Source organism: Pseudopipra pipra, chromosome 3 (assembly GCF_036250125.1).
Source record: "Pseudopipra pipra isolate bDixPip1 chromosome 3, bDixPip1.hap1, whole genome shotgun sequence".
NCBI classification, from domain to species: Eukaryota; Metazoa; Chordata; class Aves; order Passeriformes; family Pipridae; genus Pseudopipra; species Pseudopipra pipra.
Genome location: NC_087551.1, coordinates 111,338,289 through 111,365,855, shown reverse-complemented (window position 1 = coordinate 111,365,855; position 27,567 = coordinate 111,338,289). Strand labels below are relative to the sequence as shown.

Genomic DNA, 27,567 nt, shown 5'->3' with positions numbered 1-27,567 from the left:
TATCAGCTGTAAGCAATCCAGGCTGCACATATAATTCATAGATGTAGATGTTTAAGAAGGAAAAAACAATTTTAATGGGTCCATTGCTACAGTGTCCCAGCCTGAACTGAACTATTGAACAAAAAATCAACAAAATCTAGTATCAACTTCAGTGAATGTCTTAACACTGAAGCTCCCCAAAACACAAGTGAATAATTTAGCTACTGATAAATATATTTAACTATATATAGATGAATTTCCTGTTCAGTGAGTCTTGAACACAGCATCACTATTTTCGTGCATCCAATGGTTATGCATTGATGGGCTAGAAATTTCCTTATGAAACATATGCAGTAAGCCAAGGGGGCTTTTTTTTTGTAGTCACCTTATAGTGACTTATAGTCACCTTATATGACAAAGAAAATTGCAATATTTGTAACTTATAAAATTATCCTGTAGCCCCTTAGAGTAGATATCAGCTTGCTGTACCCACAAGGAGTTAATCTGTCCACAGTACATTATGATCTGTAATAACTGGAAGCGATTGGCCGAAATGCTGTAAACCTGACAGAAATTTTTTGCCCGATTTTCTGCAAACCACAAGCACAGCTTATTAGTTGAGACCTGAGCATTAATTGGCATTAGCTGGCATTTGTAAACTGCAAAAGAGAAAATGACCACGACACGCATGCAGCTGTGAATGGTAGGGCTGCAAAGCTGCAACAGGTAAAACTGTGTTCTAAGCGCGAACGCAAAACCGTTTGAGTTGGCTGCTGGCAAATGCCCATGTCTAGGGATTTTAATGAGTGCATCAAAATCAAAATAAGTGAAACCACATGGAATTTTAATTGTTCTTATTCTAAATACGAAACACACTGAAGCAGTATTCTTGAATCTGGGATGTTAGCATATATATTGGCATGTTAACATGACCACTTTTCTGTTCTAAACGTATAGCTCTCAGAAAACTGGAGTGCCAGGTTACATTAGGGAGGAATCAGCTTGGAAGATTTAAAAATAGTTTAACTTGGACTCATTCAGATATGTAAAATGGTTTGCTTTTTTCAAAAATATGTCTTTTAAATTTTTTTTTTTTTATTGCTAAGCAATACAGCCAGCTGATGACACTATGTAGCAAAAGATCACTTGCTGTGCTTCTTGCCGTGTCTCTCTTTCTGGAGGCATAATATGAAGTCTTTCCTCTTTACACAAGTGTGGTTTCATCATGTTGTGGCCACGATTTAGGGCAGAGGGTCTGTGCTTCATCCATTTAATGCAAGCTATCATGAGAGTGGGAATTCACAGATGCAAATGGTTTTCTTGCTCTGACAGCAGAAAAATTAGCATAAATCTTTAATCCTTCTGGGGAGAGGAATAAATAAGTTATTATAATATTATAATTATTATATTATGAGTTATATACTTGCACTGTCATGTTACTGTATTGCTGATCAACATCGCTGTTTGTGCACAACTAGATACAAGATGGGTGCCATACCCAGTAGAACTATTTATCATTCCAGTTAGAGCTAAACATGTATAGATGAATAGTCATCTGGGGTTTCCAAGTTAGAACCAAAATCAACCTTAACATAAGGAGTTAGCACAGAGAAAGGAGGTGGAGGGTGAAAATGCATCAGCAGGATTGCATAGCAGTGAGGATGGCAAGAACCTGAGGTTTAGAGCTGACTTTTTCATGAGTTTCACTTAGAAATGAGACTTTCAAACAGGCATCTCAGAGAACTTCTCCTGATCTCCAAAAATATCTTTGCCCAATGGAGATACATAAGGCTGGGAAAAAGTGGCAGCCTTATGCAGTTATGGAGACAGCAAAAGGCGTTTGGGCAAGAGGGGAGTTGGAGAAGTGAGTGTGCAGGAGCTGTTCAGACACAGCCATGAGTGAGATAAGACAGGGTTATGGTTACTTGGCCTTTGGGTAAATAGGATTGTGCTTTACAAGCAACAGTAAAAACAAACAAGTGTGGATTTACTACGGTATGTAACGAGGTCTGTAGCCCCACATTCAAAATGCCTACGTGTGGTGTGCACGTTCCCAGTGATTCGATGCAGACATGATCTCTTGGCAACACCCATACAGATAATATTTGGATCTAGCCCTGAGAGGGAGATTGCCTTTTAATGTGTAAAACTGCTTGGAGAGTTTGTTACTAAGAAAAAAAAGGTATTGATTGCAAAGAAACTGAAAATAGTGATGTTCTTCTACACCCTTACACTCATACCTTTGGTTGTAAAAATCCTGTTTAGCTTCTATCAGGGTAAACTAAGAGCAATTCTGTTCATGTTGGGAGAGTTGCAACAACAATAATAAAAAAAAAAGGAGTATAAGCAGTAGCAGATTGAAACTCAGTATTTTGAGCAGCTGGGGAAATTATGTTCTAACCTTATATATCCAGATACATATCAGACCTGTTCACAATATAAAGGATAGTGTTCCAAAATTACAGCTTTGAATCTGGGTGGTATTGCCTCTGGCTATTGTTTGCAGTTGGGAACGAAAGGAGTTGCATCAAGTAGTAGAGTGTTTGCTGTAAAGGTACAAGTTATATTACATTCCATGGCGCTGTGGTTGGAGGGGTTGATGATGGAGACAGACCCATTCACCCGTAGGTCACTGATTCAGTCCCTGATAAAGATAATAGTAATCACATTGTCATCAGAGTTTAGAATGGGCTTTTACTGCCCATTTAAAGCTCTGTACTCAATATCTTTTGAGATGGCAGATTATAAACCCCCATGTTTTGGGGTGATTTGGATGCTTAGCTGGCTGTGGCCTGGGTCCTCCAGCCTGAACCCAAACTGTGCTTGAGCTTTACCCTGCTTCTGCTTTTAAATGTCGTTGTAGGCATGGGTTCAATGAGCTGGGAGAACAGGAGAGAATATAGTGATCTAAATCCCAAAATGTGCCACACAAGCTGACAGGGGCTGTTGAGTCTGTGGCCTGTGGCAGCAACAACCATTGTGGATGCTATAGGAGGCCAAGGGCAGAAGGGCTGTAGGGACTTTCTTTCTACACAGCAGTATCATCAAGTCAGATCTGAAGCCTGTCCACAAGGAAAATAAGTGCTTCATTTTAAACTGAAGATACACAGAATTTTTCAGTGTTTAGCACATTAATTTGGCATCTAGAAGACGCCGTATTTTCCTTTTAGTTAAATCAGGTTCTGTAGGTTGAAAAAGAGGTGAGTGAACCCCTGGATCTGTAGGACTGTAAAGCTGTAGAAGTGTTAGGTGGGAAGTGCAAGGAGGATCCATTTGATTTCATAATTTTCCCCCTTTAGTTATACCCTGCTCTTTCCATCTCTTTATAAATATGTGTATATGTGTCTGCTGCATACTGGCCCATCATTTGCCTCCTCCTGCTCTGTGCTTCTTCATTAGGCTTTCCCTCTTTCCCCCTGTCCCTTTTCCCACACCCTCTTTGTTTTCCACTTTTCTGGCTCCCAGTACGAGCTTTCACCATCTTTTTCTTCTGCTCCTGTCCATCCCACGGTCTCCTAAGCACATCACCCAACTACTAACGTTTGCTTTCCAGTTCTGCTCCAAAGCTTTGGATGTTTGATGTGGGATTAGAAATTAGCCAAAATGAGTTTACCCATCCCTGTTTTGCGTTAGACTCCAATTCACAGCGTTACCATCCAGACATGCACAGTAGCCATAAACTGTGTGGTCTTTTTTTTTTTTTTCAACCAGACTGCAGTGACTACATATGAAAACAACTTTTTTCAATGGCAAAAAGAGTGTTGGGCTTGTAATTTTCCATCAACTGCTCTGAAAAGTAAAATCTGCATCTTTGCTATCAGCGCAGTGGCTTTGCCCGTCCTTCAGATGCAGCAAACAGCATTTTTCAGCCAAAGGAAGCAGCTGAACACATTCTCACCTAAATAAATTATTTAAGGCAAGAAGTGGGTCTTAATCACCTCCAGTTTAACTCTCCTGGTGTCAGTGGTACAGTTAACTCGGTGTTGCCAGCTCTTGTAGCTTTATTACAAGTTGCATGATAATTTCTGCTTTTCTGGAAATGCCAGCTCCTGACAGCCTGTGCTGAATCTCAGCTTTTGTGTGCAACCAGACTTGAGTTTCTTGAGAGGCTCTAGCAAAAATCCAGAGATATGTAACCCTCAAAGCTTCGAAACCGGAAGGCAAATCAACTCCAAATCCACGTTTCTATTTTTGACTCTTTTTCAATCCCTTGATTTCAGAGAATTTTTTTTCCCCTTTCTTTTTTTGGCTCTTTTTTAATCTCTTGATATTAGAGGGGTTTTTTTCCCTGACTTGTGGCCTTTGAACACTTCAGGTTGGCAATGCTGCTCCCTCCATTGGCATCAGTGGAGTTAGACCACGGATGAGTTTGGCCCAGCGCTTGTAGAAGACAGATGTATGACTCTGTTCCTTGCAATGTATTGCTTGATGTGATCTGCTGTTCTCTTGGGGGCCAAAAGAAGTGGGTTATCTTAGAAAAATAAAATTCTATCATCACTTGATACAAAAAATGGTATTTACAGAATTGTTTTCCCCCGTCTTTTGTTATAATTTTTTAGGTGCTTCAGAGCTGGGCCCATTTTCAGATCCCAGGCAGTTCACAAGCATTTCATCCCTCACTGAGAGCCGCTTCTCCAACCCACGAATGCACTATCCAGCCACCTTTACCTATACACCGCCAGTCACCTCAGGCATGTCACTGGGTATGTCCGCAACCACTCACTACCACACCTACCTACCACCACCCTACCCCGGCTCTTCCCAAAACCAAAGTGGACCTTTCCAGACCAGCAGCACTCCATATCTCTACTATGGCACTTCGTCAGGATCATACCAGTTCCCCATGGTGCCGGGAGGGGACCGCTCCCCTTCCAGGATGCTCCCGCCGTGCACCACCACGTCCAACGGCAGCACGCTGCTAAACCCTAACTTGCCCACCCAGAGTGACGGGGTGGAGGCGGATGGCAGCCACAGCAGCTCCCCAACCGTCTTGAATTCTAGTGGCAGGATGGATGAGTCCGTTTGGAGGCCGTACTGAGATTTCTTCCATAGCCGGCCCGACCTCCGCAAGCCAAAAAAAAAAAAAACAAACACCAAACGGTCGACTAACTACGAAGTGCCTGTTTTTGGGTTTTTTTTCTTTTTCTTAAAAAAAAAAAAAAAATTTTACCAATATGTGCAACTGTGTAGACGGGATGATAATGGCCATAAATAACACAAGAGTTACCAACACACCACAACCCATGTTTCAGATTATGTGAATCAAAGCACATATTTTCTTTTTTTTCCCCTTGGAACCATTTTATATTTAAAATGTACTTTCTCCACACACAAAATCACCCCCTCCTTTTTTTTTTCTTTTTTTTCCGCTTCCTTTTCCCCTCCCCCCCAAGAGTTTTGTAATAACTAGTGAGTTACTTTTGCCAACGAGGAGAGAACGGACTCCCCGGCTATCAGGAGAAACATGGTGATGCAAGGCAAAGGCTGCATTCCCTTTTATTTTAATAAAAAACCCAAAACTAACCATGAACTCCAGATACAGTTGCAATCATACAATGTATGGGACCCTCTCCACACCCGTAGTGCAATTCACCTGGCTTGTATTGGTGCACATAAAAAGGAAAGCAAAGAGCGAGTTGCTTCCATTTTGCCATGATCCATTCAGATGAAATCAGCTGTCCCAAAAAACTCTGCCCAAGCCTTGCTGCGGATAACGGTTGGAACTTCTCTTTGTTCACTGCTTTTTTGGTTTGTTTTCGGGTACTTAAAGAGAATGAGTTTTCAAGTTAGGTGAGCCAACCCCAGGGTTTCCTTTTTGCTTTTGTATCCCCTCATTTTGCCTTTGATTAGCCAAAAACCAAAAATAACAACCAAAACCTTGAAAAACGAAAAAACAAAATGTTATTACTTATGCAAAATATGAGAATGGCAATATATATTACTAGAGCCAAAATGGTATACATAGTATTTGTGTTCAGCTATGTTCTCTTTTTATTTTCTTTTTTAAATTATAAATGTGTAAAATTTGAGGTTGTTTGCTAACGTGAATCATCATATAACTTTAAAAGAATATTTATAATTATTTAATGACATTTGGACCCTTTAAACATTTCTTAATGTAATGATATATTGACTTCGGTCTCTAAAAGTGTTTTTTTTTTTTTTGGTTTTTTTACTTATTACATTTCTGCGATGGTGTAAACCTCAAACCTTTACCCAACTCTGAAAAGCAGTTCCAGTGTGAACCAGTTTACAATGTGACTTAAAAATGACAAACCCGACCCAGATGCATCCACATCAAATGATTTTGGATGTAGGTTCTTTTTATATAACTTATGAAGGAAATATTGTGTTTAAAATATTTTTATTAGCTGTCTGGTTGCCTTCAACACAGTCTTGCCTTTTAATCAGTAGTTGTGGAGACACTGGAAAAATGGTAGGAAGGATTTTCCACCCTTCCCCTAATTTCTTCTTCTCCCAGGATTTTTCTCAGAACTTCAAAATTTGAAAAGATTCATATTTAAAATGGTCTATTTTGACAGCATAATTTGGATTTCAGAAGGGTTGTTGTTTTTTTTTTCCCCAAAGAAAAATCAAAACTGTTCAAGGACCGTATTTTTGCAAATAATGAATTGTTAAATATCTCAGAAATGGGATTAAGGGAGAAATGGTGAAACATTTTCCCCTCCCCTTGCAATTTCAGCCCACTCAGTGGAATGAAAAGATTCCAAACTTGAGACAGAAGCTGCCTGGTAGCGAGTCACCGCCCGTTAGCATTAAATGCGGGAGCCATACGGATGATGTGGTGGTTCTGAAGCTGATGTGGCTGTTGCCGTGTTAGAGGGACAAGCCCAAGGGCAGCAGTACTTACCTCTGCAGAAGCTGAAAATCTAAACTCACCTTAAAAGCTGCTCTAGTGCTCCCAGACGTGATACAGGGAGAACAGATTGCACCCAAACCCCAAAACCCTTGGCCAACCTGCTGCCAAACTGTCCTGCGGAGGGGCCCAAATTTTGTCCAGCCCAGGGCAGCAATATCAGACAGGGAGGTGACATGGCAACAGCTGGATGTGGTGGGAGCTGAACCACCCACCCCACGCTCTCCCCAAACAGGTGATGTTAAGCCCGGTTTAGTGGGATGTTTGGCGCGTGCTGGTGGGCTTTGCTGGTGCCTCCTCCTTCTAGTCCTTTAGTCACTTCTCTCTGCAGCCCCCTCACGGGCTGGAGGCCTCCAAGCTGCTCCTTGGGTGTTCTTTGGCTCCCTCCAAAGTATTGCAATAAACCAACAGTGGGCACAGCCATTACAGAGCCAGACACCACCCCTACTGCTCGTTAATAGCGAAGCTGTTGAACGAGTTTCCATTAGCATGGTACATCCCTCCAATCTGCGTGACGACGTGCTCTTAAAAACAATAAATTAATAAAAAGTCTTTGCCTTCTAAAGGTTGTATACCAAGTATGCTTAAAGTATAAGTAAGACACTTTGTTTTTCTTCTAATACTTAGTTTTCCTTCAAAGATGGAAGCTGTAATTGATTCTATTTATTGTTGGTTTGTGGTAGCTTGAAGCATACCACTGTCCATTTATTTGTAACTGTAAAGTAACGTTTGTTAGTCTCAGCAGCACTTAAAAAGCCAGTGTCTGGTTACACATTTCAGTTTTGTTTTTTGTTTAGTAAGCAAGAGAAAAAGAGATGTACTGCCAGTGCAAGCTGTTTCCTATTTAATAAAAGGTACTATATTTGTACATTATTTGTTATTGCTGAGAAGGGCTTTTTAAGGTTTACTGTATGCATATTAAGTAATTTTTAGGGTGCTTTTGTGTTGAAATGTTGTTAAGAGTGGCTGCAGGCAGCAACCCAGATTTTCTTTTTTTTTTCTCTCTTTTTCTTTTTCTTTTTCTTTTTTTTTTTTTCAGACTTTGTTGTAAAATTCAAGCACTTGGTTTTTGTTTCTGGATAAATCCAGCACAGACCAGATTTTTTGTTTTGCCCAATACCGACAGGACTCTGTTTGTGTCCCCGCGGTTTTTCAACTGGACCATTAGGGACAGACGTTGAAAACGTTTTCTCCGCCCGGTCGAGGCACGCGTGCCTGATCCAACTGATCCGTGCCCTCGGCTGACCTGACTCTGCCTGCTTGAGATAGGAAGGAAAGGATTTTCTAAGTACCTGCAGACAGAGGAGCACCAGCCTCTTGACTTTCAGTAGCTCCTGAACCCTCCCGGTGCCTTTGGAAAATCTCTCCCGGTGCATCAGGCTGGTCGTGGAGGGAGCTGTACAAGCTGAGGCAGAGATGCTCACCAAAGCTTTCAGAAAATGCTTTTGAGTTCACTTGGAAATGCTCTTGAAACAGGATGTCAGACAAAAAACCCCAACCACCTGGTGCTATGTAGTGAATCCTATCAGTTTATTGGAGCTTTTGTGAGGTACTTGGCATTGCAGGAGTTTTCCCAAAGGTACGACAGCCCTTCCCTCGGGGCAGTGGCAATCTTTGGCACCAGTCATAGATTTAAAGATAAAAAATGGCCTTTTTCTACCGTTCAGTTCTCTTATCCTACCAAAGATTTACTTCCAGCACAAAAGGCATGATGTCCCTTTTGCCAAATGGAGGATTAAAGCCTCCTCTCCCTCCTCCTAAGGGTAACCAGATCGGGGGCAGCCGGTAGGGACGGATGAGTAAAGCAAATTATTTACCCCACAGCATCACTTGTGTGGCGTTTATTGTTTACTTTAAAAGACCAGCTGCTGTGTCTTTCTTAGCATTGAACTTTTTTTTGCCAGCAGTCCCCTGAGCAAAGATTGACCAGTTTCCACAGGTACCATCTGGAGTGGGGAGAATTTTGCACTTTCACCCTGAGCAAAGCGAGGCTCAGCCCCTCACCGGGCTGCAGCACCAGCAAGCCATGAGCAAAAGCAATAATTAAACCTGGATCAGCCATGAGCTCAAAGAAGCCCCATTCTCTGCCCCCCCTGAATTTCTTCTTGTTTTTAAATAGAATGCATTTCAGTTTAACATTTTCTGAGAACTTTTTTAGATGTTTGTTTACTTCCATGTTTACAGGTAACTCTTTGCTTTTTTTTTAATGCAGTACTTTTAAGTATATCAGCCAAAACCATACTTTTACAGTAACTTTAGGTAATATGAGTGACATTCCAATTTTTTTTTGTTGTTAATATGCTTTACCCATCTTGAACTTCTGCTGGAACAAAATATTTGTAGCATTTTGTGTAAATACAAGCTTTAATTTTTTATTTTTTCAAATGCTGTCACCCGAGATTTGCTTTTCATGCACATATTGTACAAACACACTCTGCTTTATGCCACAGACGATGATTGTGGATCAGTTTACTTCAACTTCAAAGGGACTATTTGTATTGTATGTTGCAACTGTAAATTGAATTGTTTGGCATTTTCTCATGATTGTAATATTAATTTGAAGTTTTAATTTCATTTTCAATAAAATGGCTTTTTTTTTTTGTTAATGTTCTTCTACGCTTCTTTTTCTTCCTTGTCTCCTCTTGGCACCAGGCAGGGTAAAGCAAGCACAGGGTAGGACACGGTACTGGCTCGTCCATCGTGGCCCCATCAATTAAATATAACAAGCAAGTTTCCAGGCCTTTGTGTGGTAAAGAACATCTTCTAAAACTGATCTCAAATGTTGCTTCTTTTTCTGAGCCTGTAAACTATCAAAACCTGTGTTTCTTAGAGAAGTGCAAACTGCTCTTTCTTGCTGCATCATTAACTCTGAAACCTATCAGTTGACATTAGCTATGACATTCTGGTGCTAAGAGGGCTGTGGGCAGAGTTTGAAGTACAGGGAAAACCAGGATTTCTCAACTGGGAGGGAGGGATTGGGATTTATGACACTTTTCCAGGATGGAGCTTGATCCATCCCCACCTCTTCCCGGTCAGACCTGAGGAATGTAGTTACAGATAATGTGATTTGCATGGCCTGAGGCAAGAATAGTTTTCAAGCAGCAAAAAATATATGGATTGGGAGGGGCTGAGGGAGGAGGCTATTTTTCCTCCAGCTTAGTGTCAGGGGTAGGAGGAGATACATCTAATGAAGGTGAGATTAAGTTCACCTGAGGCTACCTGCAGGAGGAGAGGACAGGAATTGTTTGTAAGCTTGTTCCTGATCTCATAGTAAGTTCTTGTCCTTCTTAGCTATTTCTTGAGTCTGCAAAAGAGAAATAGTAGCAAAGAGAGGTGTGAGGTTCTGATCATTTCAAGAACCTTTGTCTCTGGAGTCTAAATGTCAGTGATACTGATTTTGGGAGCTCTATTGGCTTTACCATGGACCTACACATTTGTTATGTGGTGTTTTAACCTTGCAATAATATTTGAGGGTCTTCAAGAGTGTTTTCATTCCAATTCATAATCTGAGTCCTGATTTTAGGGAAGCTTGATCCAAGAGTGAGGAACCAAGCAAACCAATCAACACTTGGTGATGTAGTTACTCTATAATTTTTTTTCTGGGAGACTTGTGCTACAAACATTAGTGCTAAGACTTTCTGTTTCCCTCTGGCACACAGATTAATTTAGCTATTCTTCCTTTCACGATCACTTAATCCAGATTCTCATCTATGAAAATAAACAATTTTTCTTCATTTTGTGTGATGGAGTGATGGAACAGGGGCCTTGAGAGATTGTGACACTTCTGTCCTTGGAAGGACAGGACCCAACTGCATAAAACATGGAGCAACCTGGTCTGACCCCAGGAATTGAGGACGCTTGAGCAGGAGATTGGGCTGGAGACCTCCCATGGTTCCTTCCTAATTATCCCATGGCCCTGTAAGGCAGGCTGGGAGCTGCCTGCTACAGGTTGCTGTCTGAGATAAAAAGTGCTTGCATGACTGTATGGAGAGCAAATATTCAGTTAAATGCAATCTGAATAAAGTGGTTGGACAGGATTAAATTCGTGCATAGGCAGGTTATTGAGGAGTTACAGTGATCCCTCTGTCTTTTCACAGAATCATAGAATGGTTTGGGTTGAAAGGGACCTTAAAGATCAATTTTTGTTGGTTTCTGGCACATTTCTCTGGGATGTCTACAGCAGTCATAGTCAGAAAAAGGGCTGGAAGAGCCAAACCATCCCCTGATCCAGTACAGCAGTTCCTGTCAAGTATCATACTGGGGATGTTGCTTTTGATTTTTTGCTTCATTTACCCTTCTGTAGCTTGTGAAGGTGACTCTCTTGCCTTAGCCAGAAACCAAACACTCGAGGCAAAATGACCGCCACTGGCCAACACGGAGGACAGCCCCTTACAGAGATATGTGGAGCAGTGGGGGGAGATAAAACTCAAAGCACTTTAGGAGAGAAGATTTAGAGACATTTCCTGCAAGTGGTGATGACTGTTCTCTTCCCCATCTTTTTGGTGTCAGTAAATATCTTCTGTGTTTTGGGTTGTGAGTGCTGAACATCAGCTTTGGATGACTGGAGTCAGACCTTGCTGGTCCCACACAGTCCTGCACTGCCTCTCTCTGCTGGCCTTGGTTTTAACTTTCTAATTTCCTGTGGCTGTGAGCAACACCAGAGGGGCTCAGAGCAGGCCTGTTTTTGTGCCTAAAGCAAGCTCTTGGGGAGAGGTGGGGGTGAGAAGGAGCAGGGTCTGATCAAGCCCTTTGCTGGCACCAATTAAAAATTTCATCAAGCAGTTTACTGGGGAAAAGGAGGAAATAACTTCAGTTATATATCTAAGGACTGATATGAACTATCTAGTTCCCTTCTGCCCGGTCAGGAGGAAATGAATCGATATTTTGGGGTGAAATGCCTCCCTTGAGTTACTGCTCATGGATGGACAATATTCTGCCTAAGTCACAGCAGCTCTGCAGCATGGAGGGGAGGACACACTGGATCATATATTTGGGTAGGGCTGTAGTGAGGGTGTCCAGCTCAGGCACTCACCACTCAGCTGAATGCTTGCAGAGGACAGACTAAGATTGTTATTCCTCAGAAACATTTGTTAGGTGGGTTAAAAGTAATAAGCAAATCCACTAGAAACCCATAATCCTTGGACAGGTGATGCAGACGACCATGGAAGTTAAAATACTGGGAGCAGGTTGAGAATTTCTGCTCAACATCTTCAACAAAAGTTTTAGCACAAGCTTAAAGCAAAAAAAAAAATTAAATATTTAACTTGGGCCTTCTGTGATTATCTTTTCCCTGTAGATCTTCTGGTGCAATGTCAGTCTGGGATGAATGGAGCTGTTCCCATGAGGATTCTTTGTGATACTTGTATATCTTTGGAGGGGGGGACCTCAGCATTTACCCCACTGGGAATAGGAAACTGTTGGCCTCACTAGTGGATAAGGCTGTGAGATACAAAGAGAGCAAAGCCCAAACTTCCAAAAGCTTCTGATGATCTGATGCAGTAACTTGGGACCCACAACATAATTTAAAATTGAAGTTCTCAGGCCTGCCTTGCTACTCTCATGCACATTTATTGCATATTTTACTTAGGGTAAATGCAACCTACATTTCTTGTGTTGACTGTGTTACCTAAATAACAAGCAGACTTGAATTTCCCTACTGCAGTTATGTGAGAGAATAAAAAAAATCCCTATAGGTATATTTTAAGAACTTGTAAAGATGAGACAAATTAGTTTTACTTCTGTAGCTGGGAAATTTCAGCATCATCTATGATTCTCCAAATGACTTGGGACTCCTTATGCCTCAGTTTCCCTAAATATAGATCAGGGAATTTATTATTTCCCTACTTTGTCAGGGTGTCCCATGGACTCAGTGTTTACAGAGAGCTTTGGACTTTTGTTGTTGTTGTTGTTGTTTAGCTTTTTTTCACTACAAATCCAATGTTTGGTCTCACGCCATTGGATAGTGTCCTTTGAAACAGCACATTTCTAAACCACATGTTTAGAAAAATTGACCCAGTTTCCAGACTGCTGATCTGGTCAAATAACAATGTGGAGTTAAGGCCAAGTTGTGCTGTCTCAACAGATTTACTCTGAATTTGTGGTGGGGCAGGAAAAAAAGCAGAGATCGCTGCAATCCGTGGAGGCAGCCCTTGGCCGTTCCCTCCCAGCAGCTCGCTCGGGACAAGCAGCTGGAGCTTTGTGGGATGTCCCAACACTTAGAGAAAAGCAAACAACCCATGTTAAAGCTGATATGCTGCAGCAACTTGCCAGTGATTAATGTTTACCACGAGGCCAAATTCAGCTGGTGATTACACCAGTGGAGATCAGCTGAAGTCCCTCTATTAATAGCCCCGCGGTTTTGGACGCCAGCGTTTTCCTACCCGTAAGTGTGGGTGTTATCAATGAAGGGTCACTGAAGTGCTGGTTGGAAGGAGTCTCAGTTGGTCTCCCAGTCCAAGGGAGGCTCAATGCAGTACCACTGGCACCAGATCCTCTCAGCAAGGCTGTGCCCAGCAAGTCTTGGTATCTTCTAAGTGTGGAGATGGAGCCGGGATTTCAGCATCCCCAACCTTCCCCTAATATCCACCCCCCAGCCTTTCAAAGTGCAGATGGTAACTTTTTCCCCAACTTCTGGTTTAGGGATTGGGTTTGTCCCTGCCTTTGGCTTTGGACACAAGAGGTGCAATAAGGGTTTAAAACCTTGTTGCACATCTATAGGACTCCAGTGCTAGGTGACCTCTCCTTTCTCCTTCATTTGTATTCAGAGAATCACAGAATGGTTTAGATAGGAAGAGGCCTTAAAGACCATCTTGTTCCAAACCCCTGCCATGGGTAGGGACACCTTCTGCTAGATCATGTTGCTCCAAGCCCTGTCCAGCCCAGACTTGAACATTTCCAGGGATGGGGCAGCCACAGCTTCTCTGGGCAACCTGTGCCAGGACCTCACCACCCTCACAGGGAAGAATTTCTTCCTAATATCTAATCTATCTTGCCTTCTTTCAATTTAAAGCCATTCCCCCTTGTTCTGTCTCTCCAGGCCCTTGTCAAAAGTCCCTCTCCAGCCCTCTAATAGCCCCTTTAGGTGCTGGAAGGCTGTAGCTGTTCCTACAGACTGTGACTTTAGAGCACTATTAAAAATAAAGTCGAACCCTAAACACAAAGGCAGCTCCTCAACCCCCCTCCCACTCCCCTCACCCCCTCCACCCCCCCAGCTTGTTTACTTTTTGATTTCCGCAGTTGGAAAAAGAAGTCCTTGGTAGCTGAAAATGATGCTGTTACTTCCAAATGCTGTGAGACAGCTTCTCCCAGGAAAGCACAATTTTTATTCCTGCTCCAGGGTGTGCGAGGCTGGTTAGCAAATATGAGGAAATAGGAAAGAAAGACTGCAACAGAAGGGATAAAAAACCCAAATAATCCAGACTGATCTTGGGAAACCTGGATGCAAAGGATCTTTGTCCGTTTATTACCAGTAGTGGTGTTCTCCTTAAAGAGCAAGATGTTCTCATCTTTTAATAATAGCCAGGCCAGATGCTGAAGTCTCTCCTGCAAATACTGTATAAGTGAGAAGGAGAACAGCTGATTTCTGTTAAGATGAATACACCAGGAGGATAAGCCAAAAAAAGTATGAGAAACCTCCAGAGGTCTGTCTTTGCAACACCGCTTGGCAGCTGCATCTCAAAGTCGGGACTGAAAATCCAGCCTGTGCTTCTGTCCCTTTGCTGATCTGTCGCCGTGAGTGGAGCAGCAATTCCTGCACCACATGGGAGTTTGGAGCAGTGCTGGAAGGGATTTCCCCCTCTGTTTTAAAGAACTGCAAAATTCACAGCTTTTGTGGAGCTGTAGAAAGTATCAGGCAACCAGGAATTTGCTTGACTTACTCCTTGCCATAGAAAATGGTTCATGCTGAGTTGGGGCCAGTGGTATAAAATGGCATTTTTGTTCCATCTTTTTTTGTACTTTCCCTTCTGCCCTGTTTTTGTTCTCAGTCTTTTTTATTAGTCTGGAAGAGACTAATTCAAAGTCCTAGATAAAGACAGGATTGGAGTTTTATAAGGCATTATATTGGGCATTAAGGAAGATGCTTCTGCCTCTCCCCACACTACCCCTTCAATCATCTTTTCCTTATGTTCAGCCCAGAAACTGTATTTCCGTTGGGGCAGGGATCTTTGAACTCAAAGTAAGATCACTCATGTTTGTAGTATGCTTACAGGTATTGGATGGAAAGTGTTAGAGAAAGGAGGGTACATGGTGATGTGATATTGCATTTGTGTAATGGGGCAAAAAAAGAAACTGTGTATCATGGTCACATGTTTTTCTCATATGCTAAATGGCAGTCCTCGAAAACAGTTCCTAGAAACCAGAAAAAAACCCATTGTGAAACATCGAGGGAGACCTCATCCAATGTTTAGGATTGCTGGCTAATGACTGCAGATAAAGATGTTTATGGAGAACTTGTGTAACCCTTTTCCTTGCCAGCGAGAGAAGGTTTGGTACGTGCTGTTTCAAACCTCCCTGTCTCCGCCTGACCAAGAGGATCCCCCCAATTGCTATTTTCATAAGTTTACAACTAGGAACTCATTTTGGTTGCTCCATTTAACAGGGCACAGGGTCATATATTTTTTCTGTGCAGTGCATTTGTTTATAAAAGATACTTTTTGGGGCATGGTCATGTTAAGACTGGCATTTTGTTTATTGTGGGCATCTGTCCTGGAGCAGCTCACCAGCTCCTCCATGATGGAAAATACCAACAGATAACGTGCTGATGAACTGCAGCATTACCTGGTTACCGTGGATTTACAGATCCAGGTGTGTGTGGCATAGAGGGACAGACCCTGCTCCCACTGTGTTGGCAGTGCCTGTGATGAAGGATGGACATAGAATCTTCTACCTGTGGCATGTTCTCCATGCTGGGGCAATGGCCTGCTCAGAGACACCTGCCTGTATCAGGTCTCACCATCTGGAGAAAAGAAAAAATACAGAGAGAATTTAGGTCATCTGCAGCATGACAACCTAGAGACAGGAAAACACAAACTGCTGGCACTTGAACAGACTGTGGTTCACATGAGATAGCACCTCCCCGAGGCTGTTCAGGTGAAGTCAGTGGGGGCTTGTGCCCATCCCAGAGGGGCTGAGGGCTGAAACCCTGGTGGAGATGGATAAATGCACACGATAAACACAAGTCCTCTCAGAGGCAAATCTCCATGCTCAGATCCTGGCTTTCCACGGGAAGTAGTAGGGCCCTGAAGTCACCCCCTCTTCCAGTTCCCCCAGAAAGTGTGAACACCTAAGGTCAGTGTTCAGATCTTACATTTGAGTCTTGCTTTCTGTCAAAAAGCAAAGTTAAAATCAGATCCAGTTTGTGCTTTGAGGAACTGTAGATGTGCTGAAGTCGCTGCCAGATTTAATGTCATTGTTGGCCCTTTGGCATTTCAGTTACTGCTGTGTTAAAGTATTTTAATTACAAACCAAAACCTGACCCATGAGAGCTGATCCATCCCTTCCCCAGGAGTGTAACTGAGTTAATCACTGGTACATGTAGGGCTTCTCTGACCCCATTGTGTCCTTTCAGCCCCATTGGTGTTGTGGACCAAAATGAGAGAAAATTGTAGCAACTTGTCTAGTGCCCCTTGTCCCTCAAGACATGTGAAAATGTGCACCAACAGAGAAAAGGATAATACTGAATTTGCAAAGGTCCTGTGTTAGAGATGAGAATGACCACAGACCTGAAGTCTTGCAGATGAAGTGTCAAAGTCATTTCTTCAGTTCTTCTTTGCCACAACAACTGCAAATAAAAAAACAAACCTCAAAGAAGGAAGATGTGAAGCTCAGAAACACACCCACGCCCATATGCAATACGAGAAAGGGGGCAACAAAATTTGCAGCTGTCTCCCAAAATGAGAAGTTCACTTCTGAGAATGTTTTCTTAAACCTATTCTCTTCTCAAGTGTCCAGAATAGATGAATGCTTAATAAAAGTTATGTAATTCTTCAGAAAGACACTGGTCAAAATATGGGATATGAAGGTGAATATGATTATGAATTGGCATCTGCATTTACCACCTTGTTAAGTCAATGTTGTTCAACAAGAAATATTATCAGGAATGGGTAAAAATATATATGGAACAGGGGAATTGATCTTACTATGAATCCTGCAGTTCCTGGTATATTTAGTTGCTTCTTTTAGCTTAAAATGCAGTTGCTGTTTTTCTTTCAAGGGGTTTTGGCTGCTTTACAGCTTTTGTTAAGAAATCAGTATTTCTTCATAAAATACGTACACATTTGTTAATATTTGTGATGAGGAAAATCTCAAAGAATTCAAAGGCTGTGATGCCATTTCTGTGGAAAAGACAAGTACCTTGTCAGGAGATACATTTCTCCTTAACGAGTCAATCCCAATCCCAATACAATCACAGTCACAACCCCAATTAAAAAGAAAAGAAAGGTTGCAGTCTGAGAAATTTTTTTTGCCACAGTTGCTACAGTTGTTAACTCTACTTTTCCCTCTTTGGGTTCACAGTAAGGGTTTGAAAACATTATTAGCAGGATATACAAAGGAATGATTTTCTTCAGGTGATAAATGGTAGAATTGAATCCTGCTGGTTTTCCAGTTGTAGCCACTTGAGTGTTTTAGGCAAAGGTAACAGTGGGAAGCAGAGCCTTGAATGCCCTTGCCTCCTAGCACATCTAACTCATTCCTAAAGCAGGATTTTAATCCCTAAATTGCCATAAAAAGGTTTCACAGACTATATAATAAGTGTTACACAGGCTGTTAAATCAGAAACTGAAGCTGGATGTTGGAAGGGATATCCTCCACCGTATATTTAAAGATGAGAGCCAGTAGCTTATTGATCTTTTTCCCCCAATATATGTATTTATACACTATTGTAGTACTTATATGATACCTGAATACTTAAAAATGTCACGTAAAAAAATTCCAGCTTCCTTTCTCGGAGAAGCAACGTAAAATGCACCTCTAGGCTTTGGGGATTTTTGTTTTCTGTGCATGTGAGTGGATCAGCACCTCGTACCGGGGGTATTTGAGAATGTGTTTGTGTGACCAGGGCAAATTGGCCCTCCCAGGATAAACAGAAAGTGAAGAGAATACTGATGAAAAGGTGGGACTGACCTCTGTTTTTGCGTGGGAAAACCCATTCTCTGTGCAGAGAGGATTTCTGTTTCCTAGGAAAACCAAGAATTTTGGCCTCTAGATCCATGGATTTGAAGGTCATCTGGATAATTAAGTAGTGGTGATGCCGACAGTACTTAATTTGTACAGTACTTTGTTGCTGCAGTGCTGTGGGATGCCCCTGTGTCCAGAATCCCAGCTAGACCTTACTCCCTGGCCCCAAAATTGTGTGTATGATTGGACTGGAGGTTTCCATATAGTTTTGAAGACTTCAGAAGATGGGGGGAAGGCTTATTCTTCTTTGGTCAGTGGTTTGGTCATTCAGACTCTGACATAACCCACTGCCCCTCTGTAAACTCCAGTGCTTGATACTCCTGGTGTTAGAGATCAATTTTCTGGATAAAAGTGAGATGAAGCAATATCTTTGCTAGACTGTTCAACATAGCTGGAAAAAATGACAAGTTCTTGGCTAAGTAATTTTAAGACTATAAATAATAAAAAAAAGAAACTGGAGAAACTGGGTAAATTCACTGTAATCTTATAAATTATCTGACAGATAGTGGAGCAGAGAGGGACCTTGCAGTGGGAGAGATGAGGGAAAAGATTAAGTGCCATAAAAGCAATATTTCTATTATATCCATAATGATTGCCCTCTAGTACAATTATGAATTTCAGCTCTCAGAGGCATCTTCCATTGGTCTTCATCTTACAAGGACATAACTGGTGCATTGGTCCTTATTGACAAGTGCTTTGTTGAAGTTTTATTTTGTGTTGTTGTTCTTTCTTTTTTTTTTTTTCCTGGAGTGAAAGAAATGGTACATAAGCTGTTGCTCAAGGCAGAAAAGCAGACCATCCAGGGAAAATGAGGTGTCCCAGGCTTTGAAACATACTAATGGATGCGATACGTTGTTGTACAGACGTTGTGCAGCCAGCACCTCTTAGTCACACCTGAGCAATGTTTAGCCACTCACTAGGTTGGGCTAAGTCATGAGAAAGCTGGGAAATGTTTCTTTTCATATTTAATGCAAAGAAAACAACCCCTGTTTTCTTGACACTTTGATCCTCTGTTTTCTCATCAGCCATCGCCGCAGTGTTGCAAAAGTGCTGAAGATAGCAGAGGAAAAGGGCTAGACCACATGAATCTAGTTTCATTATTTGCATTTTAGTTGCTCTGATTTCATCTGTGCTGTCGCATCCTGACTGCAGTGTGTGCCCAGGTGGCCAAGAAGGCCAATGGCACCTGGCCTGTGTCAGCAATAGTGTGGCAGCAGGACCAGGGCAGTGACCATGCCCCTGTGCTGGGCACTGCTGAGGCCTCACCTCGAATCCTGAGTTCAGTTTTGGTCCCCTCAATTCAAGAAAGACATTAAGATGCTGGAGTGAGTCCAGAGAAGGGCAATAGAGCTGGGGAAGAGTCTGAAGCACAAATCTGATGAGTAACAGCTGAGGAAGCTGTGAGGAGGCTCAGCCTGGAGAAAAGGAGGCTCCAGGGGGGACCTTATCACTCTCTACAACTCCCTCACAGGAGATTGTAGACAGGTGGGGGTTGGTCCCTTCTCCCATGTAACAAGTGACAGCACAAGAAGAAATGTCTTTAAGTTGTGTCAGAGAAGTTTTAGATTGGATATTAGGAATATTTTCTTCACATAAAGGGTGTTTAGGCACTGGGACAGACTGCCCAGAGAAGTGGTTGGGTCACCATCCCTAGAGGTATTTAAAAGACATGTAGGTGTGGCACCTGAGGACATGGTTTAGTGGTGGCCTTGGCAGTGCTGAGTTAATGGTTGGACTCAATGATCTTGGAGGCCTTTTCCAACCTTAATGATTCTGTGATTCTGTGACTACTTTGTTTGATGTGTTTGGAAGCAACTCCTACGAACAGCTGCTGCCGCTTTGAGCTGTTCCATGAATAAGGGAGCTCAATGAACATGAAGCCAAGGTAGATAAAATGAGTGACTTTTTAAGTGTGTCCTTCTTTCAGTATAAGGATGTAACTTAGACTTTTGGGGATGTTTGATTTTCAGCCCCCGTTGGAATGAGATGGAACTGCTGGGATTGTGCCATATGTGTGCACAAGGGCAATGTCTGTCTATCTGTCTGCCTGTAGCTTTTCACTCATGTGGTCAGTCAGTGAAGCTCAGTAATTTCAGAACTCCTGTCTCTCCAGATAGCAAAGATGTTTCTGTCCAAGCATAAGTTTGGATGCCACCTTTATTGTGCAGCAAAGAGGACAATCAAGACATGCTGTACTACAGCCCCTTTTAAATACTTCTAGAAATATTCTTGTGTAGAAAACTATAAGTTTGTGATGAGCCTTTGCTCTCACAAACACTGAAATTCTGGAACTCAAGTGGTAACTGTTGTTAAATGTGAGGTAAAGTACATTTGCAGAAAACCCAGTGAAAGAGGTTTCAAGCTGATGTGTTTGGCCTCACCTTTGGGGCTCAGTGTTCATGGACTGTTGGTGTGGTGAAGCTGACGTGTTGTCACTCATTGAGCTGCAGTGACACAATCATGTACCTGAGCCCTCTGAGTCTGCAGAGCAAAGGACAAAATGTTTATCAGATTTGACCTAGATTTAGCCTTGATTTTGAAAGGCAGGCTTGTTGCTCTATGAATAAACTCAGGATGTTAAACATAAACATCTAAAAAAAAGGAGAGAATGACTCTTCTCAGTCAAGCCCTAGAAACCAGAAAAGGAGATAATAGAGATTTAAAGAGAGAAGTCCTAGCAGTGTGGAAGCAAGATGGGAAGATGCTCCATTTAAAACAATTTGAGTTCCCATTTTCCATATCCTTGGGAATGTGATATTCCTGGACCATCAACAACCACATTGTGCATCCATGCACTCACTACCTGCCCTACTCCTGAGGTTATTCCTCACATCTTCTGTAGGCCAGAGCTAAAGTTGGAGTCATACACCAGCCTGAGCCCTCAGTAAGAGGCAGCCACTGTAGAAACCAGAGACTTCAGCCTCTTCCAGGAACCTCGGGTGGGGTGTTTTCAGAGAAAAGGGTTCTCTCTTTCCATCCACGAAAAACAACTGTAACATAGGTTTTGCTGTTTTCTAAAGGGTTTTGCTGTAGCCAAGGTTCCTAGATAGAAAAATAATACAGAGTGAGAGTAAATCTTTCCTCCTGGCTCGGCTGGTTGTTTGCAGAAGATTTTTCCCTTATCAGGATTACTTGTCTGGGTGTTTGAACACTTTGGGGTCCTTTTGGCCTGTCCTTTGCACTTCTGGCTTCTACCCCTACACCCACCCTCGTGCACTGACCTCCTAACTCACAGAGTTCATTTGCCTTAGCAAAGCTGAGCTTGTGGGAATCTGAGTTTTCCCTTCTGGGTGAGCAAATGGGAGAATTCACATGTCCTGATGCTGGGCTACAGAAAGGAGAGTGAAATTTATGAAGCCTGGAAGAAAATAAAGCAGAAAGGGAGCTAGTGTACCAACAGTGATGTGCCCCTGGGAGGAGACAGGAGTGCATTTCCATCTTGGTTTTGCCAAGTGTGAATCTTTCCAGGACCTGACTAATTAATGCTTACACATAGCAGCCATCCCCCTCAAAACCCAGGCCAAAGTGGGGATGAGCTGTTTGGGAAGAACAGTTGCAAATGGATCAGAGCTGGAGCCCAAAGTGGCAAGATAGGGATTACTTCACCTAAACCAGGACAGACTTCCACATATAGGTTAGTTACACTATGTTCACTCCCTTTATAGTCAGGAGAGGGAAAGCTGTGCTTTGATCTGAACCAGATTAGTTGCCCACTTTAGGATGAGATACTTTAAAAGCATATTTCTCCTCCCTGACTGCAAAGAAAGCCCAGAAGCATTTGCCCTGGGACCTGGGTCATGAAGAGGTGCAAAACACTGTGGCTCTAGAGCCAATCTACCAACAGATTTCATGTACCTCATGTCCTGGTGTTGAAGTCCAAATCATTTTTCGGTTCATTGAATTGATTGCTGTCCTCAAAAATAGTGAGACAGCTGTATTTTTTAATAGAAGGGTCATATTTTTACAAAAAATTGTTATTTCCACGCACTACTACAGAAGTTAATCTCACTATTAATATTGAAAGACTTTGAATTGGTGTCAGTGACTGACAGGAGTAAGCAAGACCTGAGACCTGACCCATTAGCTGCTGGGCGTTGGGTTGTGTTTCATAGTTTTCCTCTTAGGGACAAACAAAAAAATGCTCCAAGAATCAAATAAGAAAGAAGGAGAAGGCCATTCCTCCTGTGTTTTAGAGGGGTGGTAATCTTGTTTTTCTGGTACATAAATCAGATGCAAATTCACTAATATCACCACACAAATGGTGACTGAGATGGGGAGACAATCTGACCTTGAAAAAGCTTCAAGGCTCCTTCAGGCAAGCAGTCATAGACTTGGATGCTTTCCCAAGGTGTAGCTAAACATTTTGCCTTTTCAAAAAAAAAAAGTTGGAAACCACCCAGCAAGTTTTTCTGAAGAGGTGTCCTGCTCCCACGGGGCTAAAATTCCTCCAGGACTTTAACCCTCACTCATGTTGGGGCAGTTGGAGGGGATCCAATGGCAGGTGGAAGTGAGGTTTGAACAGAGACAAAAACAGTCTGAGGTTGGGCCTTCTGCATTTCAGCCACATCATTCACAGAGTCAGAGAACCTAAAAATTAATGAGGGGAATGTGCTGGCAATACCAAGAACCGTGGCTTGGGTGCAGGTGGCACCCAACCAAGGTCTCTGGCCAGGCTGCATGTTTCCATAAACAGTGTGAGGAAAAACATTAATCAGCTGCACAAAGAGACACTCTGGATGTGGGGTAATGACTGCCTAGAGGCACTGCTGTCCCCAGCTGTGCCGTGCAGTCGGCACCTTGATGCCAAGCAGCGATCTGTGTTCTCCGGCTGTGCTGCACACCCGGGTCCCCATCATCCAAGGCAGCACATGTGCCTTCCAGAAAAAGCTTTTTCTCCATCTGTGCTCAGAAATGAGCTGGGGCAGTGCTGGTGGAGATGCTGGAAGAGGAAACTCTCTGATTTTGGGGAACCAGTGATTCCTCACAGCTGGTTCTGCATCCAGGCTGACCTTGCATATGCTCCAACCTCCAAATGCTGCAGACACTGATCCCTGCAGCCCCCAGGAAAAACTGGCTTATTTTACTGACAGATTTTTTTTTTTTTTTAATATTGTTGTCCTGATTTCCCTCTGGGCTAAGAACCCAGCAGGGGGCACATAGGCTCTGGCATTCCTCTCCCACTGCACATGGAGCAGCTGTCCCCTCTGTGAAAGCAGGTTGGCCCCTGAGGAGCAGGTTGCTCCAGCCCCCTCACTGGGAGGTTGTGGGGCTTTGACTCCTTGACGAATAAACGATCATCAAAGTGACCAAGAGTTTGGTCCCATTGTGATCATAGCAATCAAGTGACAGCTAGTAAAATGATGTCCCTGAGATATCTTTGCCCATGGCTGTGGGAGGCTTGATCACTGTAATAGCATGAACCAAACAGTGCCTGGGCTCAGACTCTGGTCCTGAAGCCACTTGGCTTTTTTTTCATCAGATCCATAATACCCTTAGCCCCTGCAAGGGAACAGCCACCTCCAAAATGCCTATTCAGAGTGTTCCTTGGCTTTACTAACATGTGATCTGTGCCCAGAAATGGCTTGGGAGAGTGCTATTTGATTGTGCCCATGCTAAAATTTTTGCAGCACACATATGATTTTGTGCCCATTTCTGCATGCCAGGACTGTTTAATATACTATATATAGTCACAGCACATGTGTACTGGAACATATTCTCTCCCCAGCCTGGTTCAGTGTAGAGGTTTCATGTAGCATACACTATAAAAAGTTTCTTTTTCAGATTTTCATCTTGACATGAAAGTGCATTACAACATTTGCCATCAATAAAACACAATTCCTTCCATGTGAAAAGCATTACAGCCACAGTATGGTTATTGAGTGATGATACCTGGATGACGGAAATACATGAACAGGAAAGTGTACATAGGGAAACTTCAGAAATGATGCCAAGTTTTTTAAGAAAGCAATGTCTGATAGCAATGCAGATGAGTTTGGAGAATTTAGTTCATTTGTACTCAAAAAAAAAAAAAAAAAAAAAAAAAGAGAAAAAGGCTGAGCTGAAAGAGAAATAAAAGCAAGTCAGGGAGAAGCTTCACCCATGAGTCACTGAGGAGGCTGGCCAGGCAGTGAAGGCACTTGTAAAGAACAGATTACTTGCCTCTTGCTCTGTGATTCAGTCTTGGGCCAAGCCAGCCATGACCAGGCATCAGGATTCTCAGGAGCTCCTTCTGCTCTCAGCCCATCATTCAGTGCTGGGATGACGGGTACTGAAGGTACCAGTAACATAGTCTTTGACTTTGAATCCTAGAGACAGACTCTCCAGGTCAGGCTTCATGATACTTGGGACCCTAAGTGGGAGACTGCCCTCTCTTCTACAGTTTACACCTAAATTGAGCAGCTGACTCCAAACTTGCTGAAACAGAGGGAAAAATTCCTGTGACTTTGTAAAGAGCCTTGCATCAAGCTCTTCTCCTGAAAATGTGCTGAGCAAGGATCCTTCTACTGGCTCTAAATTTTGGATTTTATGAAAATGTTCCCATTAACACCAAAATAAATGCTAGTTGTGTTTTGATTTTAGCAAAAGTTTAGCTTTGAAGAAAAAAACCAAAACCATGCTAATTAACTTGTTAACTAAGCTCATTAAATACACATCTCCAAATCTTGAAAGTCACACAAATCCCCAGCGCTGGGTTCCCAAGATGCAAGGCAAGTCACTTGACTTTGGAATGCATAAACATTTAGTGGAAGAAATTGCGACTTAAGAGAAAGTCCAAACAGAGCAGCCTGTTTGTTTGTGTGGCTGCTTTTTCACGGGAGAGCAACTGAGAAGGATGGAAAGGCTGGAGTGTCCTCCATGGGTCGTGTTTGTAGCTGTGATCCAAAAGGGCCAGAACAAAGACTTCCCTATTTATAGCCAAGAGACTGAGAGCAGAAGCGCTCGAGTGATGAAAAGGCACAGTTTACCATTGTTGAGGCTTCTGACAAGAGCACAAATCATGGTTTATCAAAGAACAGTAACAAAAAGGATTCTTCTGGGTGGAAAATAAATTATGATTTTCTAGTGATTCCACCATCCCACGTCGTATTTTTCTTCTGGATTGGTCACACTTCATCAGAGCAGTGATTACAGACAGTGGGGAGGTAGGAGGAGAAACACGTGTCTACGTGTGTGTGGAGGAAGTGCTCAGCAAAACCCACGCTCCTATTATTTCCATTTAGCAGGAAATGCCAATAGGACATGTCAGAGTCAAACTGTTATATGACATCATCAAAAGGGTAGAGTCTGATTTAAGGAATAAGATAAGCTCTGCTGTTTGTGCTAACAACTGCTTTTAATGTTTTGGGGGTTTTTTAAATGAAATTATGTACAATAAATAAATAGCCTATTTCATCTACTTCTACCAGATCTTATTCAACATCTTGCCACAGTATCAAATGACTTCATTTCTCTGCTGTGTTATATTTACACTACTACTGAGACATTAGGAAATTAGAGTTACCCAAATACATTACAAAGAAAAGAGCAGTTGTAGTGTGACACAAAATTCTTTTTCTGTCTGAAAGAGTTTTTCTGACAGAAATTCTTTTGTTTCAGTAAAGTGTCTTTTTTCATCAAAGCCTTGTCAGGAGAAAAAAAAGAAGAAAAGTGAAAGTCTATTTGAATCACAGTTTCTGATAGGAAGACATTTTCATGGGATTTTTTCTCAGTTCTAGCTCTGCTCCTGCCTTAGGGCTTCCTGGTACTGTAACAGAACTGATGACCAACACCACCCCATCAGAGAAGTCAACTGGAAATGCTTCCAAAACCAACATTTACACCAGAGAGTCTGGAACAAGCAGCATAAAGTCTGATCAGGACTTGGCTCCCCTTATAACTACTCAATTTATGCCTATTGATGTTACAACCTGTTATAGGGACACATCTGCTCCTCCTCCTCCTTAACACAACATAGCTGTTAACAACCTGCACTGGTTTCTGGCCTCATGTGAGGGTTTTCATGGGCATGTAACTCAGGTGTGTGCTACTGAGTTGTGTTGCTGAAAGCTGGGAATGCAGGATAAGCCAGAGGTACCATAGATGAGGGGGATTTCAGGAGGCAGGCTGGGTCTTGACGGTAAGGAGAGGCAGGATGGGAGCAGAGAATGCAGAAAAAGGGCTCAGCAGGTGATGGGACTTTGGCAGGAAAAATCAGAGAAGCTTGAAATGTCCCACTCATGGATGGCCTATCTCAACAGAGCTGTTTTTGTGAATTTGACTTTCCACCTAGAAGATGGGACTTGATGCAGTCCCTGAAGAGGAAGATGTTGCCAATGCCAGCTTAGGGAGAAAAATCAATCAATTTTCTGAAAATCTTTCAGAAAATCCCACCCAGGCATCTCTATTTGAGCTGAGATTGTCAAAAAGGGTTGTTTACATTTGCAATTGAATATAAAAAAAAAAGGTAAACAGCTTGCAGGGAGAGAGGGAAGAGCTGTATAAATATATAAATCCATATGAAAGAGGCAGCTTGACACTGGGACAAGGCAACCTACTCAGTGGTCGATGCTCCCTCTGCTTGCACAGCATCCCAACCTCTACCCTCACTGCAATTTCATGAAAACTGGAGCAAACCAGGTTAAAATTTGCCTCGTCCCTCCCCCGGCCACTTGTTCATCTGGGGTTAGTGAGAATGATGTGGATGGTCAGGTGTGAAGGATCTGGCTTGCTCTGGGTCTGGGCTGGGAGCTGAGGCTCCCAAAATCAGATGGGCAGAGTTAAAGCTCCTCACCACTGCCTAGGGCCAGCATGCCACAGACTTTTGCTATGCCCTAAGGCATCCCTCAATTCTTCTGGTTTTACACCCACCTCTCTGGGATCAGGTGGATCGAGGGTGAACTTATACACAGGGGCAGGAGGTTTTCAGATCCTCTAATGAAAATCACTCTTCCTTAGATTAAGGAAGGAGGTGGGGAGAAGGGGAAAAGAGGTGCCCCATCTGGGAGACAAGGCAGAGATTACACGAAATAATTGATGCCATATGAGCACAAAGTTGCATTTTCTTGCGAATGTTCACAGCACAGAGCTGTGATGGGCAATGAAAAGATGACAATGAAGATGGTTATCCAAAGAAAAGAAATTCAATAGTGAAAGCCAGTCTGAAAGGGGACATTTATACTAATAAATTAAACAGTTCAATGGACACATTGATTGTTGTTGTTAGCATGGACTTGCCCTAACAGAATTGTTAGGAGAGGCCTGGGCAAGCTTTTGGCTGGGGCTCTCCCATAAAATGCCTGGCACAGCTCAGGAGTGAGCACAGGCCAGGGACCATTCCCAGTGGGCAGTTTGGACATGATCACCCTGATCTGGAGGCTAAATTGAATGCGGTGGACATGGCCAAGCCATGCTTGTTGGCCTTTTGTCCAAAGAATGGGCCCTGGTCCTTTTTCTTTTTTTTTTATGTGGCCAAGTGTATTCATTTTGTTATCTTTCCAAAGCATTTAGCTGCACCCTGTTATCCGTGTGTCTGCGTGCTACCCAATATGTGATGT

At 42.6% G+C, this 27,567-nt stretch overlaps 1 protein-coding gene across 4 annotated transcripts in view; it reads left to right on the top strand.

The window, feature by feature from the left end:
• Positions 1–27,567, top strand: part of RUNX2 (RUNX family transcription factor 2) — a 164,683-nt gene that overhangs the window by 87,896 nt on the left and 49,220 nt on the right. For 2 of the 4 annotated variants that reach the window (XM_064650747.1, XM_064650746.1), the window contains one exon: positions 4,539–9,451. The exons of the other annotated variants lie outside the window; for them this stretch is intronic. In XM_064650747.1, the coding sequence (XP_064506817.1) occupies positions 4,539–5,017 (479 nt within the window). In that variant the 3' untranslated portion in view covers positions 5,018–9,451. Of the gene's footprint in view, positions 1–4,538; positions 9,452–27,567 lie in introns of those variants that run through there. 4 annotated transcript variants of the gene reach the window in all.